General features: G+C 32.4%; 1 protein-coding gene across 1 annotated transcript in view; it reads left to right on the top strand.

Moving 5' to 3' along the window:
* The window catches only part of LOC108721881 (cholecystokinin receptor), an 18,331-nt gene extending 282 nt beyond the window's left edge, over positions 1 to 18,049 (top strand). Inside the window, exons 2-9 of the mRNA XM_018446667.1 lie at positions 3,069 to 3,183; positions 10,747 to 10,944; positions 12,811 to 12,996; positions 13,271 to 13,446; positions 14,248 to 14,475; positions 15,052 to 15,296; positions 15,822 to 15,952; positions 17,866 to 18,049. Of these exons, the coding sequence (XP_018302169.1) occupies positions 3,069 to 3,183; positions 10,747 to 10,944; positions 12,811 to 12,996; positions 13,271 to 13,446; positions 14,248 to 14,475; positions 15,052 to 15,296; positions 15,822 to 15,952; positions 17,866 to 17,903 (1,317 nt within the window). The 3' untranslated portion in view covers positions 17,904 to 18,049. The remainder of the gene's footprint in view (positions 1 to 3,068; positions 3,184 to 10,746; positions 10,945 to 12,810; positions 12,997 to 13,270; positions 13,447 to 14,247; positions 14,476 to 15,051; positions 15,297 to 15,821; positions 15,953 to 17,865) is intronic.
* The last annotated feature ends 2,758 nt before the right edge of the window (positions 18,050 to 20,807 follow it).

Below are 20,807 nucleotides of genomic sequence, written 5' to 3'. Positions count from 1 at the left end.
TTCAGCTTCCTCGTAGTATTCATGAAGATGAATTTGTTCGGCTCCTAAGTATTGTTTTGAAAAGCCATATTTCAGGTAAGGGGATCGAGGGACGGGTGCGCGCTCGGAGCAGACCGGTATTTGCCGCGGCGCGCTCCGCGTCTATCTGCTCTCGGCCTTATATCGTCACAAATACTTTGAATAGGAATTTATTCTTTTGAGAATATATTCTTGGATAGTTTATCTATCCATTTAAGCAATAAAAAAAAAATCGATTTTTTTGACCTTGTAAAGCAGACTACCCCCTTAAGTCCTCTGACACTTCCTTATTTTGATCCGTAATAGTTTTATCTATAATGGCTGCATTTAAAAGAGTAGTAGTAAAAACGATATCTACACAAAATTAGAAAGATTTATTATCATAAATTAAATTACATAAAAAACTATTGGAATAAAATATATAATTATTAAAACACAAAATCATGGAATTATTAAGCCTTCTCTATTACTTTAACCTTTCTCTACTCTTGGGTTGAATCCGACAAATTCAGTTTTCTAATGCTTCTGCATATGCGCGGGTGAAACATATCGTCCTGTGTTTTCGTAGGTCTTGAAAGGACTTTGAAAAGATACGAAGGCACTGCAAGATGTGTTTTACCCATGCATATGCAGAAGCATTAGAGAACGGAACTTGTTGGATGTAACCCAAAAATAGTAGAGAAGGATTAATTATGAATAAACTTTCTTTAAGGAAATATTTAATTTGAAGAAGTATAATCGTAACAATTATCGTAACATTATCTGCTATCGTAACAATTGTTCAATTAATAATTTTTTATCTTACCTGTAACAGCACGATGTGCATCTTCAGGAGATAGTCATAACATTACGTATCATATATTTTATCGCTGATTCGCGTAAAGGAGGCATGACAATGTCACTGCGCTTGGCTTAGCGTCGAGATACTACGGAGTCTCCAGATTATTGTCTTTATCATATAATGAAATCTTTTCCATTTTAACTGGGTCACAATAACCGATTTCGCAAACCGCAATTACGACTAAATTAACCTCTAACTTTACATCCATTGGGCTACGTTCAGGAATTACGCCTAGATAACTCTAGGGTGCATTTTTGCTATAATATACGTAACATAATCTATAGCTTAAAGTTGCCTGGGCGTAATTCCTGGTGTGAACGCGCGAAATTATCAAACATAATGCATTATGGGTTAAACGCTCACGTCGACCCACCTCTTTAGCGCGAACATTACGAGCGGCATTCATTTGAACGGCCTGAAGTTAGGCTGCCTTCCCATGGAGAAAGAAATCACGGAACGGAATATTGACAGAAAAGATGGAATAACCTTTATCCTATCTTTTTTCTGCCAATATTCCGTTTCGTTTCTTCCTCCATGGGAAAGCTGCCTTAGTCACAAGCACTGCCCGATGGACATCGCGAGCATTAAGTGGAACGACACGAAGAGCGATCTGAGCGTTGCGAACGTTAGGTAGAACGCACCTCAAGTGGTAGCGTAAGCGAGAATCTGGCACCAATCTGGCACCACTACACACATGCCTAATTGATGTAAAACCGCGTAACATTAGGCCTGTTCTTTTTAGCTGAGTGCGTCAGTTCATCTTTCTTCCTTTTTTCTTTAGGAAGAAAGAAGAAGAAGAAAAATAAACTGGTGGAAATATTCAAAAAGAACAGTTGCGGGATTCTCTAAACGTTTTATCCACAATTGTCTATCGTTAATTAGCGACAATCAATAAGCATTAACAGTTGCAAGCCTGGGACGATGTAGTAATTCGATATAGGTTCCTTGGAGTAAAATCATGGAGTGAACCAATGGAGTGAACACATGACGCTATTGATCAGTTGCACTTGTATCAAGTGCACGATGTAAACTAAGCCAATAACATTATGTGTGCAGTACACTGTGTACAATATTGTCGTGTGTGCAATATTGCTGTGTGCAAACGAAGCTGTAGACAATCGTTTTGTAGGCAAATGGGATCCTTCCAAGAAATATTAGATAAAAATGTGTAAATTTTAAATCGCTAGTAATGCTGAAATAATTATTTCAGATATGCTATTGCTTTCTACCATATTGTATATTCTGATGTATATATCTTTATAAAAATATCAATTTTTAAATACTATTTTATACATTAATTTTACATGTTATTTAGTTCGAACATAACATCAAACAGTACTGAATGAAAACTCAGCTACCTAATAATATTTAATAAAGTCATGGTTGCGTAATAACAATATTGATCCAATACAATTCTTATAGAACTTGTTTTTGGCACATTAGTAACAGTTTTCATTTTCTTATTTTTATCCTCTCTGTCTACTTCCAAAGATCTTTGTAGTTTTAGTTACTTATTTAAATTTTTTTTTACAAACTATGTCACGTGTCTAAAGTAAAAACCTTCGTTGTTAAAATTAGATCAGTAAACGTTGCATAAAAGAAAAATAAGAATTCTCCTTCTCCTGCGCTTTCCAAGATCAGACAGGACTTTAGTTTAATTAAAAGTCTTGTTACGAAAAAATGTTTTCTTTGGAAGACAAAAACTATTTATTGCGACACGTGTTATATTAATTTTCATGTACGTATAAACAAAAAAGACGTATATATATATAATGTATAACAATTATTTAAAAATATGCAAACAAATCTTGAACCTTCGGGTTACGAGTAAAATTGAAAATTTCCAGCATCCAATTTATCGTGTCGTTGAAAGTCACTTTCTTATTGTTTACTGATGATCGATCGACCTGGACTTGGAACGACCTTTATTTGTAGCCTCACTAGTCGAGAAAGTACACGAATGAAGAAACGATAAGGTTATTTATTTCCACCATACTTTAGACTAAGATGTTTGAACGTCTCGTATAATGGTTTTTGCACTTCTTCAAAATGAAATCTAGAGAAATAAATTTTGCTATAAATTATTGATTATATTTTGATCATCTTGCAAGTACAACTGTCTACGTTTAACAGTTCGGATCGCTAATATTTTTTATTTTTTGTGAACTGGAAACACAATTAACCAAATTATTACCGATCTTTGTTTCAGGCTGTATCGGATCTTTTGCTCGGTGTATTCTGCATGCCCTTCACTCTCCTGGGGCAAATTCTCAAGAATTTCGTTTTCGGTCTCACAATGTGCAAACTAATACCGTATTTTCAAGGTAAGCATCGTTCATTGTTTTCAGGATAACATAAAAATTGGATATTATTGATGAAATGAACTCCAATTTTTGCCCCATCATCTCGTCGTTGTAGAGATAAAAGAATTTTCGCGAAACCCTGTACGCGTATACGGCATCGTGAAAATCACGAAAATGATGTTTATCGCTTATTCTTTCAGATACCATATTCTACAAAACAAGCTGTAGAAAATTTACTAAGTAGAGGATTACCAAGTAAATAAAAGTAATTGTCCTAAATCATGTCAACATGTTAAAGTAGTAACAAAAGATTTATGTTCTAAGAAATGTATTAAATCGTTACTTTGCTACTTTAAGTGATGCTGAAGACACTAAATTGGTAATCCGCTAATTTACTTGGTAAGCTGATAATTATTTATTCAAAGTTTATATGGAGCTAAAGCTGCCCCTTGACATATTTTTTAGTTCCTACAAAAGGGAACCATGGTAACTATTCCTCACCGATTTTAATAGATTTTAGATATAAAGCATCCAAAAATATTAGATCCACAATTTTTTGTTGCTTATTTCAAGATTTAGCGGTCGAAACAACTCCTGCGGGCGGGGATAAATTAAAAAGTTTGACATTTTCGAAAAATGTGAATACACCGTCATAAAAAGAATAAAAAATTTATATATATAGGTATCTATGTAAATTTCATTTTCATTGATAATCCAAGCATAAATATATGTTTGGTTTATCAATGAAAATAAAATTTTATTAATCTTTGCGTAAACATTTTTAGAATTTTGAATTGCATTTTAAAGTGGAGTCTAGTTAATTTTAATATATAAATTCATAATTTTATTATGCACAAATATTAGCATAAGTGTTACAATAGTGGTGTAATTACGAGCATTTTCTCATAAAAGAGATGCATATTACGCGAAATCTAGCACGCCAGTAATTTAATAGCCATTTTATTTTTTATTAAAAAATACAGTCATACTTTTGTTATAATAATTGTCGTGCTTAATTTATAATTACAAAAGTACTTTTATAAAGAAATGTAAATAAAATACATATATATCTATATATTTTATAAAATATATGTATAGTATATATATATATATTATATACACATACGCGCATTTGTAAATAATAATCATAAATAATAAAGATAACAAAAAAGCAAATGTATTAGAATGCTGGTAAAAAGTTAATTTCTTCGCTCGTGTAAATTAACACGCAGAATGAACTATTCATTGTTCAAGATGTTCTCAATCTAGCGATGACTGTATCGATTATGTGAACAGCAGTTCGCGCCGTTATCATGAAATTGAACACACCTGCTACTACAAATAAATTTCTATGTATTCCCCAATTTAATTTCCAATTAGTCTTCTGCGAATAGCTTGTTTTCTTTGGTTTGGTTTAATCTGCGGAAGACTGCGAGAGAAAAATCGAAAGATTCGCTTCCGTAATTTATTTATGTTTTTTCTTTTCGTCTGTTTCTATTAAAGAGAGAGAAATATTAATGGTATCGAGTACAAGTTAAGACTGTACACTTTACGCCGCACACAACTTCTATTTTATTTCACCGAAGCTCTTTAATATTGAATTAAGGATTAATTGCTCAGATGATCACGCGATAGAACACACCGTGTTGTCATTTACTTGCAAAATAAAATACCTACGTCAATTTAATTTTTCTTTATCCAAATTAACTTTTTCTAGACAAATTATCAATTTTAATTTTTAGTAAATGTATTTCGCAAAAAATTCTTCTTTTTTCTTCTAAGTTATATACATGTGTATACATACGCATAATATAATTTTTTAATAATTTCTAGTAAATAAAAATTGTGTTATATATTGATTAAGAGATTATAAGTATATTATAACATTCATGTGTCTCTTTCATTTCAAATATCTGTCGTGATCTAAATTCGTCATTCCTCAATGTTCGCAGGGACATAAATCTTCATTGACATTGAATTTCCGCCTGAAAGTATAGCAATGTATACAGATACATGGTACTTTGATAAGTCAGTTGTCAAAGTACACCTAGTTCGTATCCGAGCTTTTACGAAAATCGCTTCTACTATATGCAATTTTAAGATCACATATCGAAAGAAAAGAGGGTAATGCTAGATAAAATGCGACACCATTAGAGAAACATTCTCGTCCACCGAGTCTTTGTTACTCTCGACGATGCGTAATAAGATTTCCGAGTAATGGCATGATGCATGGAGTACTAGTAAAATTTCATATACTTTAAAAATTGAATTACAATCATGCAATCATCAATTTATTAAGGCTGATTAAATTAATTACACAAATATAAGTTATTCTTTACATCTTAAATAGGTTATTATCAAGTATATTAAATAATAAATATTATATAAACAATAATAAGATTGAAATACCGCTAATGTTAAACATAATAATTTAAATTAAGAAGCGCCATAACGGTCAGAACGTTAAGATGTTGAACTATTGTAAATTCATTTAAATGAATTAATTTCAGAAATGATAATTGCGTGCCGATATGGTTGTCGGACTTTCAACGCAATCAAATCTGAAAATATTAATAATCCCCCCAAATTTCCCAACTTAAAAACTGTAATAAACTTATTGCGAAAAATATGCCTCGGCCGGAAGTCGAACCCGGATCTCTTGCATTCCGTGCGAGCGTCCTAAGCCTTTAGACTACCGAGGCAAATATTATATAAGTTATTTATTATTTAAGCGAATATAATTTATTCTTAAATGCACCTGACTTCTTTAATATATGTATATGATAATTTAAACCTATTTAATATTTTATGTAAATACGCGTTTTCAAGCCACCAGATTTTTGATATGATGATCAATCTGCTATCAACGCGACGCTCAAAAAGCCTGTTGTTGTCAGATGTGATATATTTGTTAAGCGAGCAGCAAATTACCATTGCGCAATGCATATACAAGTGACTGCAATGATCTAATGCTCCAAGTTGCAATGTAGTTCACATATGTGAGTAGTAAATACGTACCTGTATATATAATAATTTCTCCGTGTGTGTGTATACTACATGATAACATAATTTATCTGTGAGGTGGTAACTAATTATTGATAATAGTCTATCAAAAATATAAAATAAAAAAATTTGAAAATATTTTTCTTGCCTTCCGAAAAATTTCTTGTTTTCATTTGTAATATGTATTTTCTATCTCATATAATTGATATATTTGCACAAATTCTAGCGGTAAAGCAGTATTCTCTTTTATATAATACACAAATATTAAAGTACTGATTAATTATTGATTATTTATCTTTCATATGGATTACTCTTCGGAGTATCATATATCTGTGAAAATGATATCATAATATAACCGAGGTACATATATCGGTTATTAAAATATTTAAATATTTCCACATATCGATTGATTACAATAATAAACTATTCTCATTTATTAGTCCATGTATAATTTAATTTACAAAATAACGAGAGTTGTATGTCCTTAAAATAAATTGTCAAATCTTAGAAGCACCGAAAATTAAAAAAAAGTTTACTTGTATATTGAGAGAAACTTTATTTATATATTTTGTATCACAAAATACTGATTCATTTAAATCTCGTTGAATATTACTCCCACGTATTAAAGAGCTTGGCAATAGGATATTGTGGAATTATGTTGTTCCACGAGAATGACTAATGTGCGCCAGCGGACTCGAAGTCGAATTCCCGTCGTGGGGAGATATCGCTCCAAAAGAGACAATTCCGGTGCGTACGCATATCTGGTGCGTATTATAACCGTTGCGTTCGCGTTCGTGGAATTTAGCCACCACCGATGATATTGTTCCCGTAAAATCGCGTCTCGAATGTTTCCCGATAAAGGAAAACGATCGTGCGTACTTCGACGATCACGCGAACTTTTATTACGCTCGTGGGACGCTTCTTCAGGTGCATATAACGCGCTATTAAGTTTTGTTTTATGCTCTCGATCGATATTCAGATGGAATCAGGTGTGAGATAAGAGATATGGTCCATTGAAATGTTCAGTACTGTTTGGTTGAATTTAATATTTTCTGTCAATATTTTACATCTGCCGCTTATTTTTTGTATTTTCCTTCTGATCTTTATTGTATATTGGATTTTTAAATCATACGGTACGATTGCAGCTATAAAACTGTATATCGCAAATCGTAACTTTTCGTACTAACATTAACACTAACTTGAATATTAGATACAATTTATATTTGAGATATGATTTAGGAGAAATAAATAACAGAATCAAAAATACAAAAGTTGTCGCTGTATCACTATTTTATAAAAAATTTTATTCCTCTGTGGATTGTAAATTCTTTTTCAATAGAATGTTCATACAAAAAAAATCGTGGATTTTTGAGGACACACACACACACACACACACACACACACACACACACACACACACACACACGATATGTTACGTTATATATAGGATAATCTCTTTCGACGAAAATCTGCCTTTAAATTGAAATCGCATGAACGTTTTTCGTCATATCGTAGATATTCCTTTTCTCAAGACATTTTTATCGTCACAGCGTAAGCATAGGATATAATCATCTCTCTCTCCCCCTTCCGTCCCCCTCTCTCTCTCTCTCTCTCTCTTTTTCCTCCATTGTAACGGATTATATGTGGCCAATCCTGTCTAGAAACGACCCAATTCGCAACGTTCCGCTTTTCACTCATATATAAAACAAAGAGATTTTAACGGCGACCTTTTACAAATAAAGCAGTATAATGTATAGAAGCGTAGTGTAACGAAACCGTTCGTGAAGTATTTCCATATTTTACGTGTACTATTTTCACATAATGAGCAAGCTCCGTGCCGCAGTCGTATTAATTCGTACATTAATAACGTCGATTAATATGCGTTGGTAACACGAAATCCAAAGGTCTTTATGCAAATTTTTGTAAGAACGTGATCGGCTCGGCTGAAACGACACGTGTTTGAGATGTAAGTTATTACAATACTTATTACGATGTTACGCAAAAGTGACGAATGCTGTAATTTCTTCTATCACTATGCCCTGCTATCGCAATAAAAGTGACAGCAGATGTTCTCGATGGTGTTTTGCTACGAAAAAAAATTAAGATATTTTTGTCGCGTTTTTCTTCCGGCTTTGAAACGGAGGTGCGGTCTGAATGGAACCCCTGGTGGCAAAGGTCACAAGCGTATTAGGATGAATAGATGCACTTTCATCTTACTATATGAAGGCATACGAAGAAATATATTCAAGAAGAACAGCAGAAATTTATGGAACATATTGGTACTCTAGAACGATGTTCTACTCGATGTTCAAAAGGTTTACGTCTTTCTCGATTTAGTCACCTAGTATGTCCGTTGATCTTATGTGGCGTGTTTTCTCGCAGTTTATATCAATAAAGACGAAAGTGACGAAGAATTTCAGTTTTCTGCGATGTATCAAAACTAGCGACTAGGTGAATTTGTGCAAGATAATTAGTTTAAAACTTCTAAAGCAGCACGAAAGTTTTAATTATTAATTATAACATCTAAATGTAATAAAATTTTAATTTAATTACTAAAATAAATGACATATGAAATAATGTTTAAAAAACAGTTAATACCAACGTCAAAGAACAATCATTGTCCTTAAATATTTGGTATTTTAAAAATAACAAAAATACTACTTCTATATTTTCATTTTTAAAATAGATAATTCATAAAAGACGGTTTCTTCTTGAAAGAACAATCAACGTAACAAGACAGCACAATGAATATGTGTTAATTTTGTTATCTTTTCGACTGTCGCTATTCTGCGCAAATTATCTTTCGGATAAATTCCTTACATACTCTATTCTGTCAAAGTATATAATTAATTCTTTTGCTATAGTTAAAGTAAATTAACTCACAATATAGTCACGTTTTTGTTTGTCTATCTTTTAATGAATAATCATGAAATTTTTTTCTTAATTTAATAGTATAAAAAGTAGGAAATAATTATTCATAAAATTCCATAATTAAAAATGTCGTAATTAAAGACGCAGTAACACAAATTACTGTACGGTACTAGACAGAAATACGAAAAAATGTTTTAATGAAAACCACAATTGTTTGAATGATTGAATGAATAATTCTCAATTAAATGAAAACGTAAGCATATTTTAATGACGTTAGATGTACTGAATGAATAAAAAATCTTTGTCAAGTGAAGTAATTGTATCTTCTCAAAAATAGATACCTATACATATATTGCAACGCGCGTCCTTAAAATTAAAAATTATTAGAACGTGGGCAGAACGAGCGTCTTTAAAATTAAAAATAATTACAACGTGGGTAGACTGCTATACACAGTCCAATCATACAGTATCCCATTTTATCTTTTAACAACAGATTCCTTAGTAAATCGAAATAGATCTTCCTTAGCGATAGTAACGAATATGCACTAAAAAAAAAGGATTGTGGTAAATTAAACTTTAAAGAACGAAATATAATAAATAACAAAATTCTAATTAATTTTAAATAAGATTTAATAAAATTTTTTTTTAACTTTAAAATGTATTTATATAAATTTATAAAAAATTACAAAACTATGATAAAAGATAACTTTCTTCAACATTTTTACTAGGAAGAAGCTAAATAGAAATTAGCCAAAAAATATGTTGAAAAACTAGTGTGTCAGAAACAGAGATCTATATAAACGTAAGCGCTTTAAATTTCAATTTAATACGTATTTGAATTTTATTCTTTCACACAATGGTACTATTCACTTTCGTGGTGATGTTGCACAATCGGATTAAATTGCAATAAACGAATAACGGATTTTTCAATTAGGTGAAGGATATTCAATAAAATCTCTGTAGTCTATCATGCTGATGAGAATTTCCTTTTAATAACCTTGACATGAAATATTTTGTAAGTAGGTCGCGGCCGCGAAAGGATATCGTAATTGGATTAGAGGTCATCGAGAACATTTTTCATAAAGTTCTCTCTTGCTCCATTCATCTGTGTACTTTAAACTGTAGGTCGTGAAAATTGTTTGGTAACACTTTTAAGTCGAAACCTCTCCATTCCTTTGTACGATTGATAGGAGAGAAGAAAGTGGATCGAAGTAAATGCGGTTCTCTGCAGAAGTGCATGTCACGTGCGTTCGTTTTTTGCAACGTACACCAGTGGTCCAGACAGTTAGCTCCAACCCTCCGATTCTATTATTGAATGTCGAACTCCTTTCCATCATCGACAATTGATATGTTTTTGCTAACAATCGGACGTGTTCTCACAGTTAGTTTGATGTTGTCCTACATCGAAAGAAAATGGAAAATATATTTCTTTCTTATATGTATATTCCGAGACAGTTAAATTTATCGATGTATTTTTAATTTCAAGCTGAACCATATGAAAAAAAGTATATATTACAAATCTCTCTCGATCGGCTGTCGATACTTGGTATCACGTAAAAGTCGTATTAATTTTTTATTGCTTGAGATAGACAGACTCAAATTTTGCAAAAAATGGCAATATTAAAAACAAAAAAGTCCTACATCCACAAAAACAGGTAATATGTCTGCACGATAAAACGCAATGCGATTTAAATGATACGCTTTTTCCAGCCGTGTCAGTGTCGGTGGGTGTCTGGACGCTGGTTGCCATTTCGCTCGAACGCTACTTTGCCATTTGCCGACCATTAAAATCGAGACGATGGCAAACACAGTTTCACGCTTACAAAATGATTGCTGTTGTATGGACTCTCAGTCTCACATGGAACGTACCAATTCTCATCGTGTCTCAATTAAAGAGCTTAAGCGGAGGTAAGAAAATATCCACATTATAAAATTACCTCATTTTTAGATAAAATAAAAAGCAATAACTGATAAATATATAATAAGTAAATAATATAAAAAAAGAGCAATAACTGACAAATATATAATAAGTAATTAAATGATTTTGCATTTCAAAATTAACAACTAAATTATTTTCGTTTTTCTTATTAATTGATTCGTGAATAACTATCAATTAATAGGTACACAATTTGCAAATATTTGAACGTCACGAAATATATATTTGCGAATATGTATTTTAATGTAACATTTACAGTATTTGTAGCAATTTATTTGTTACAATTGCTTGCTAGATTGAAACGGAAGCTTTAACAGTCGTGTTGACATTTTCATCTCAATTCTATACCAATATCCACCCCGGCCTTCCTCTGAGAATTTCTTTCACCGGCAGCTTATGCATATACATAATATTCAACTACTGGCATATTGAATTCTCAACAACATCGAACATCTATTCTAAAAGAAATTAGGCTTTGCACGATGAATTTTTGTTATGGTAGACACTTCTTAGTTAAAATGAAAAATATTTTTAATATTTTAAATAAAATAACGAACAATAAATAATTATTACTAGCAATTTGTTTTATATTACATATTGATTGACCATATTTATTTAGTGGCCATTCAAAATTTATTTGCTACGTAGAAATTTATTATTGAATTGGGGAAGACCGGAGCCGGTTGTCATACGAGGTTGATTATTAAAAAGCTAATAACTCAATTAGTATATTCAGTAGAGCATTCTCTTCTTTTTATTGCAGATTGCTAATATAATATTAAATTGTTGTATGGGCGCAATCTAATTGATATATACATATATCAATTTTAATCGTTAATAATTCGGTAAATAATGGTCTGAGCCAAAATTGGCAAAGGAACTTTTAGTTCAAAATTCCATCCTCTTTCACTCTTAGAAATATTAATTAAGAGTTATGGGACATCCTGTACATACATATAGTATTTCAAAATCTTACATCCTGTACATACATATAGTATTTCAAAATCTTACATCCATTTTTTCTTATAAAAAATTATTATTCACATACACACACACACACACACACACACACACACAAAATGTATGACAACCGATCCCAATCTCCCTATAGAATATTGCTTCTCTAAAATAAAAAATCTAATTAATAACGCCCACTTGCTATTATTATTTTTAACCTAATTTAATTAATCAAATAATACGTAATAGAATACGACTACAGTTATAACTAGCAATATAGATGCTTATGTTATGATGAAACTCTTGCAATGCTAATCACTTGCTTTGACGTTTCTCGAACTTAATATTGAGATATTGTAAATCAACTGCGCAGCAATATCAATGTAATCGATACCATATGTGACTTGCTGAGCTTGATAAAGCAATGAAAGTCAATTGCATAGCAATGTAGATATATTATCAATTAAGTGTGTGTATATATATATGTATATACACATATATATGTATATGTATATACATAAAAGAATTATATTGAATAAAACAAGATGTGCATTATTGATGTTTTAGTGAACATAAGTCTCACATATAATTTATCACGGTAAAAAGAAAGTAACTTTTTATTTGTTAATAAAGCTTATAAATTATGAACAAATAAATATCTAGTTTTTATTAACGACTTTAAATAATGGTTACATCTAAGTTTTTCGCGCAAAGAAATACGGAATTAGATCCTTATTTTAATCGTGTAGTTATTCTGCGTTGAGAAAATGTAGATGAAGCGGTAATACGATCTCTCTTCTCTTGTTAGTTATACCAGAACTCTCTACGTGTTTTATGGTCGAACGGTTAAAGAACTTTTTCGCATCATGTGGCAATTTTAGGAAGGCGTAAGTGTCGCGAGGAATGGCCGAGCGTCGGCGCCGAAAGAGCTTACAATCTCTTTCTAGACGGTACACTGCTTCTGATACCGTTGCTGCTTATGAGTTTGGCTTACTCATTGATAGCAATAAAACTTTGGCGTGGCTTGAAGCTCGAGATCCGACAATCATCGACATGTACCAGAAGACGTAAGTGAAGTGTCGCTTTGATATATGGGACGTAGATATGACAGTATCAATTTTCGCGCGTCGAATCGTGCTGCGTCGGCATCGTGAGGGTCTTGGAAAAATATTTTCCAAAGCTGCTACTATATCAATTTCATTTTATTGATGCTAATTTTTATTACAAAATCTATTGGACGAAAAATTTAAGAGAGATACATCAATAAATTTTTTTGGCCATTTTATTTTTATATTGGTCTATATTATTAAGATCAAAAGTAATAAACATTATGAATTACAGTCGGGAGAATGGAATCTAACGCAACGATTCGAGGCACGAGTTACAACAACAATAATGATCGAGATGGAAGGACGACAATGGTATTTGACGCTTGCGGCCCGACTTCGAGATCGCGGCGCGGCTTCTCGTCTTCCTCGAGACACTTCCAAGGCGCTTCTCAAGGTGTACCATCTAGGGTGAGAAAATACTGAACAAACATCACCATGGAATAGAAATTCCGATTATCATGATCTATGTAATGAAAATCGAAGACAGAAGTCGAATGCATTAATTGCTTAAATTATTTGATCTGTAATATTATTTTCTCTTAATTCTGTAATCGTAACATTGGACTTGTAAGATTCGAATTTAAATAATGAATTCTAATATAGAAAAGCGATAAAAATTATCTTCTTACTATTTTTCATAACGTATATTTTAATAAAAATTGTTAATACACAAAAAGCCTGAAATTTAATATTATAGAAATTTTTATCAAATAAAAAAGTAAGATAGAAATAAATTAAAAATATGAAATTTTCATTTTCTTTTGATATATTTTTATTTTAAATACAATACTTCATGAGATTCAACATTACGATTAGCGTGATTGGATTCTATTTTATTCGTTGTAAAGCTTAAAATACATAATTAAACGTGACATTCAGTAAATGCATTAAAACATATTTGTATTAATAAATATTGTAATTATTTTCGAGATTAATACTAAATTTTATTATTTTCGTTACCACTTTATTAATTAACAACAAGACTATGGTTTCGATTGTAATTCACGAGAGTAACCAAGTGCATCATTAACTTTCCTTGGCTAATTGAGATTTCATGATCCAATAAAATGGCCCGCGGCTAGACATCAGATAAATTTATGCAATTAGAATAGCAAATTAATCTATCTACCGTCTTGAGAACATTCCGACCGAGCGTATGCAGTGGTTAACCGAGACATCGCGTTCTTCTTCCTCCTTTTTCGAAAGAAGGTGCGGTTACCACGGACAGTAGTCTCCAAGGTGCTTACTGGCAAGTGTCACAGTACAGATTTGTCTCAGGCATCCCGGATTCAAATACGAGCGAACGGAAGTGGCTGCTTAACGCGAGACACGAAGGATATCGCTAACGAGGATCAGCAGGACTCACCTTGTCCACTCACCAGACAACACGTGATACGCAGTAATTACATGGCGAAGAGCATCGAGGCGAAAAAAAAGGTACACACAGAATCCTGATTGATCGAATTGAATTGCTCCCTCGGCAGAGCGAACTACAATTTCCGTATCAAATATTTAATGCAAGATCACGTGTGAGCCTTGCATGCATATAAAGCGCGCATTGTAAGTTCCCTCGCCGTACCGTTCGGCGTTTCTCGTTTCTACGAAATCGTGGGATCTGGAGCAAGCGTCGGAAAAACGCGTTGCCTAGCGGTGCACGCCAAGCCGCAAGATGTTTATCAGCGCTTCGTGCGGCTGTATTAACCTTTTATTATCCACTTGGTGCGCGACTCCCTCCTAAAGAATCCTATATTCCTACTTTGCAAATACAGAGCATAATATTTAGAGAGACCGTAATATTTTCCATATATTTGCACGTAAGACGATTTAATCTCGCCCACACGGGATGTTGATCATGCCATGCTTAAGCGAGCCGACACTCGTGGTACCGGAATATACGAGACAATGCTGCGCTCGCTTTATGTAATATGAGACCCAGTTAGAAACATGTTCACCTGAGACAGGTGACTGTGCTTGTCACTTGTCCATTAAACGCGAATACCGTTGGTGTTGCAGGTAATCAGGATGCTCTTTGTAATAGTCCTCGAGTTCTTCGTGTGCTGGGCACCGTTGCACGTAATCAATACGTGGTACCTTTTCTCACCCGAACTGGTGTACTCGATCGTCGGTAGCACCGGCATTAGCCTGGTTCAATTGTTGGCATACGTCTCGAGCTGCTGCAATCCCATCACGTACTGTTTCATGAACAGAAAATTTCGCCAAGCATTCCTCGGGCTCTTCGACTGCCACCGCTGTTGGAGGTAAAATCTAGATGAAGCCGTGCGTATACGTTTTTCGTTACAGTGGCGATTTAAAAGGATTTATCACGACGTAAGGCGAAGCTTCACCATCAAGTCGGCTCTCTTTACGAGTTGTACCAGTTGGCTGACTGAGCGCAGGATTAATTTCGCGGAAGATACGTCGAGCTTCCGCAATCGGATAGAAAGACTCACAATTACGTAACAGCCGTTTTTAAGCTTCAAACTTGCTAACACGTTTTCGCTTTTAGACAAAAATTGTGAAGTGGCGAAGTTCGTTCTATAAAATGCTTTTAAACATAAAACATAATTAAAATTATAAGATACGAAAATATATGCATTAAAGTCTTAGTACTCTGTTTAATGAACTTTGGATTAATATTTTTAAAAGTACCTCGGCGAAAAGAGAGGATATATTGATTCAATTACAAGATTTTTAAGGAAAAAGTCACACGAGTTAACGTCTGGTGCAAACGCTTTTAAACTGAAAATAAACGTTCGCGTAAACGGGCGTGCATTTTATTTTAGGGTAGGTTGCAGACACAGCGACATCGCAATGGCGGCCACCGGAAATGCCGGACAAGCTGGCAATAACAGCGAATTAAGCGGAAACGACTCAACAGTGTACCTGGGCAAAGCGTCTCTCGCCGCTAGATCAGGTATCATTACATTGCTAAATTGATCATTTTGTTATCGTTATATTATATTCCCAGATTTGGTTGCAACACGAATCCAAATTTCCAAGATTCTATTATGATATCGTGATATTATACGATACAGTGTATACATAACGGCCAGAATTTCATCGAATTATCATAGTATTATACGATGTCTTCACATTCAAGATTTTGTCATTTTATCACGTGAGATTTTAGGGAATTTCTTATTTGTTTTAAAATCATGATTTCTATTCACGCCTGATACATATAAAAAATATGAATAAAACAAATATTTACCTCTTATTTAGTCTGGTTAATAATAATTTACTAAAGCATCAACGTGATCGATAATGGTCCGCCGCAGACATCCGCTAGCTACTCGTGGTACACGTTAGAGTTCCCGCGATGTAATTTCCACGATACCGGTTTACATTAACCGTATACATATACCGTACGTTTCCCTAAACTTTTGAATGAACAATTAGTCCTGCTCTAATTCCTACTTGTTCGAAGCTTAATTATTGTATCCATCCCATGAAAATGTTCTTGGTCTGCGTGTCTAATAGTAAAATGACAATAAAATACAAAGTCGCACGATGCAGGATTTAATGCTATTAGATTTATCATTTTAACAGATCTTCCATGAATAATACAAAAAAATAAAAATAATATTTAAATATATATAATATTTCTATGAAGTCGATATTGAACTAATACTCGTATGTGGAATTAATCATTAATTTTTGAGATTTGGATTCTTACGTTGCAAAATATAGTATTAATACTTTGAGATATATTTTGCAACGTGTGACATATAAAATTTAAGTAACATTTATGACGCTTTACGATCAACTGTTTGTTTTTAGTAGTATATTAAGATTGTAACAGAATAATTTTACCTCAGTATTTTTACAAAAAAAATGAAAGTAAAATGTTTCTGTAGGAAAAAAAACAAGAATATTGGCTTTGAAATTAGTTCTATATTACATGGTTATATCCAATTACGGATTGAAACTTGCCATCTGTTTAGAATCTCAAATTACTGATGTACTTGAAAAATTCATTCACTGTTATTACTACCAGTTCTAAAAAGAACTAGTAGTAATCTTGAATTTAAACGCCACAACGAAATTTCGAATACCATATATAACTGATGTAGCAATAGATATAATACTTAAGCGGATTGTATATAACGTAATGAGCAATAATGATTGAATTTCACATAGAAGCTATAAGCGCTGCTTATCTCGAAATATTCTATCCGAACTTTGTACAGATAATACTACACGGTTCTCTTTTTCTCCCTTTCTTTTTCTCGATGAATAAATGCACATTGTCCCATTTTTATCCTCAAAAATTCACCAAGTATGCATTTCATCGTAATCTTTATTTTATCTGTGCAAAATATTAACTTGTGTAAACGTGTGTATATGTGTATGAAAAATGGTATGTATTTTAATAAATGGTTTTCACTAAAACTGTAAATATTCGGATAATTGAAAACTTGAATTATCCGAAATAATTATGCAATTATTATTCGAAATAATTATTATGCGATTACAAAAGATCACAACAATCACATCTGAATTTTAATTGAAAGAGAAATTCGAAATCTATGTAAATTTGCGAATTTACCTGGTAATAAATTTTACATAATTTTTAAATATATATCTTTATCGTATACCGATTACAAAAAAATACAAAAATATACAGTATTTTTTATAACTTAACATGTTCTAATTCAGATTAAAGATTTCAAAGATTCGCGTAAATTCGAGAACGTCAAGATTTGGATTATCTGGAAATCCAAATGAATAAACGAATAATTATCTCGGATTATTTAGATATTGGTAAAATCCGGATTGTTATTCATTACACTATCGTCATTTCACGATAAGGAAATATTATTTCAGAGGTAGTGCGGTTGCTGGAGGAGGAAGATCGTGTCTAGTATAAGTCGTGTAGATTATGCGACGTGGCGGCACGACCGAACGTATCTCTGTCCCAACCTCGCGAGGAGGAAGACTTTGTTTTGAAAATATCCTGGCCGCCTGTCGACAAGATCGCTTCTCGCACAAGTGGTAAGAAACCCGCACATGCCGGACCGTCTCATTGCTCATCGAGATCTTCCTGCGTGGACAATCTCCACTTCCTTTACGATTGACTGAAGTGAAACGTTGACGTGATTTCAAATGTTCTGTGACGTGATTCTCAATGTTCTATATACGAAATCTTTGGCCTAACAGAAACTCAGATCTCGTTTTTTTATAGCTTCAGTTAGATTATAAAAACCAATATCTGTATTAAGAATAAAAATCCGTGTTGTGTCTTTCCAAATTCGCGTCGAGAATTATTTTTATATTCAAATTGATCGCGCGGTTAATAATTTTAAAAAATTAATGCTTTTGTAGACATTTTAATCGAATAAAGAATAAAGATCTTATAGATATATAATAATTCTACATGTATAAAAGAAATTAATTTATCAAATGTGTTATAGATACCTTAATGAACTTTTAAAATTATTAAAATTAATACTTGTCAGTAGAGCGTTACGTATGATCGATAATATATTCTTAATAATAATAATATATTTCAAAGTGATGGGCGTAAATTAAAAATTGTATTTTTGCATCGCAGTTTTTCTTATCTTATCCTTTAAGTACAATAATAATATAAAAACGCTATAAATATTCGCGATAGCGTAAAAAATACCGTTCCCTAAAGATTAATAATTAATAATTAACCTGATTTTACGAGATAATATCTTATACGTTTGAATTAAAAAAATGACAAAATGCTTTCGGCACTTTCACAGGCGAGCTCTTAACCCGGAGCTATAAAGTATATTTATCTAGTAAACACAGTTTTATGCGGAAAACAAACACAATTATACCATTTCTGCTTAACGCCTGCTCATTTATGTTACTTACACTAATTTCGAGAGACGGTTTTAAATTTCATGATTGCGCGTACCTAGTTATTAGATATTTTACATTTATTGCAATTTCAGCATAAACCGCGTCTAATTCAATTTTGCATGGTTTTCTGCGAAAATGGCGAAATTTCGCGCTTCGAGAAATGCCCGGTGCGTGGTGTTCAAGAATCTTTCATAAGATGCATTATTCAACATGAATTCATATAGAAATGTGTTGTATGATATATAGTTCACATATGTTCCGTGCATATTTTTGATACACCTGTTGCACACGATTCATGGATATGTCAAAGAATAACCCTTAAATGATAGCGTAAAGTATACAACCACATTACTTGTCCGTACGGCGCATCAAAGTTGTACTTGCTGCTCTCTCATATTTATATGATAGCGCTTCAGTGTATTACTGTTCATGAAAACGCAGGCGTTTCTCGTGTAAACCCGTGTTACGTAACGTCGCATCGATTTCGTTGAAACGCAACCATTCTTAAAGATTTACTTCACCTCTATTGTATTTTTGTATAACGTACTTTTTAAAGAAATATTTTATTAATGAAACGCTGTATAGCAATATTTTATTAATCAAACATCGGGTTTCGTTACATTTAGAAAATGATATATATACGAATATTTCAGCAATAAGATACGATTTTTTAAACGATGCATTTATCGAATAACTGTGTTTGTTTCGATACATTTTTTAATCAATTTTATATGATATTTTAATTGCAATATACGTTATTTATTTATTAGAAATATTTAGAAAGATTTATAAGTACATATCTCCCTCTTTAGAAAACTATCGCGCTCGTTATATTACATAAGAAAATATAAAATATTGCGTAAATTATATAATTATAATAAGCTGGACATCGCAGCTTAGCAGCATTATAAAATAATTATTCGCGCAAAGATGCAAATTGTATTATAAGTAATAAAATGAACCTCACGACGTTCTATATTCTTTTGAGATATTCAAGAAACATTCGAAAGTTCTTCTTGCGAGATGTATATCGAAATAGAATAAGATTTGATCGACTTTACAGATAGATACTATGCAGAGATGTTTAATAAACTTTTTTCAACACAATTCTGCAGTCTGGATTATTTTTTGATCAAGCATTTTTTTTCGCTCTCTCCTTATCTTATTATTAGACATGTCCTTCAGTTCTCCAACTTTTCCTCCAACGATGCTGAAGAAGTGTTCCATTTTATTGCGCGTTGATTTCTAGGTATGGAAAAAGTTTCTGCGCTTCCGAATGGATTTTAAATCGAAGAATAAACCACAACTTTTACTTATGCTGACTAAAAAAACATAGAGCAGATGAGGAATGGCGTTTCATTGATTCCATTAATCTGAATTTATTGTTAATTATATTTAAATAATTTTATTCCCTCATTAAATTTGGTACAGCAAAAATAAATTCATTATTCAGCGATATCGGTGTAAAATAAATCAAAGAAAAATCAATTATGAAATACATACGTACTATAGCTTTTTTCTGTTGCGCAACCCATCGATTAGCACAGAGATATCTATAAATTATATTTGTATGTGCTTTCAATCAATTTTTAGTCCACGTTTTGTTGATCGTACTCGACGTTGTCAAAGGCTATATTTATTGCACTAGAAAATTGGTTATAAACTGCAAAGAGATTTTTATATCATGCGTTTGCCGCGAATGTATCACGGAGCACAATAAATAAGAGAACATGAAATAGATTTAAAAAAGTTTACCTCTCTTTGTTATACTTGTTAAATTATCTATGTGCGTTCGATAAATCAAACAATTGTGAAAAGGATTTTTTAATTCCTTTTCCTCACACTGGTAAAATATATGCTGAACTTTGAAAATTAATAAAAAATTTAATTAAAAATTTCTCAATGGAATTTAATATCAAAAGATTCTTTCAATT

The sequence above is a fragment of the Mycetomoellerius zeteki genome, unplaced genomic scaffold (genome assembly GCF_001594055.1).
Source record: "Mycetomoellerius zeteki isolate Tzet28-1 unplaced genomic scaffold, Tzet1.0 scaffold188, whole genome shotgun sequence".
NCBI classification, from domain to species: Eukaryota; Metazoa; Arthropoda; class Insecta; order Hymenoptera; family Formicidae; genus Mycetomoellerius; species Mycetomoellerius zeteki.
Note: the sequence above shows the minus strand (reverse complement) of the source record. Positions and strands in the feature narration are given on the sequence as shown.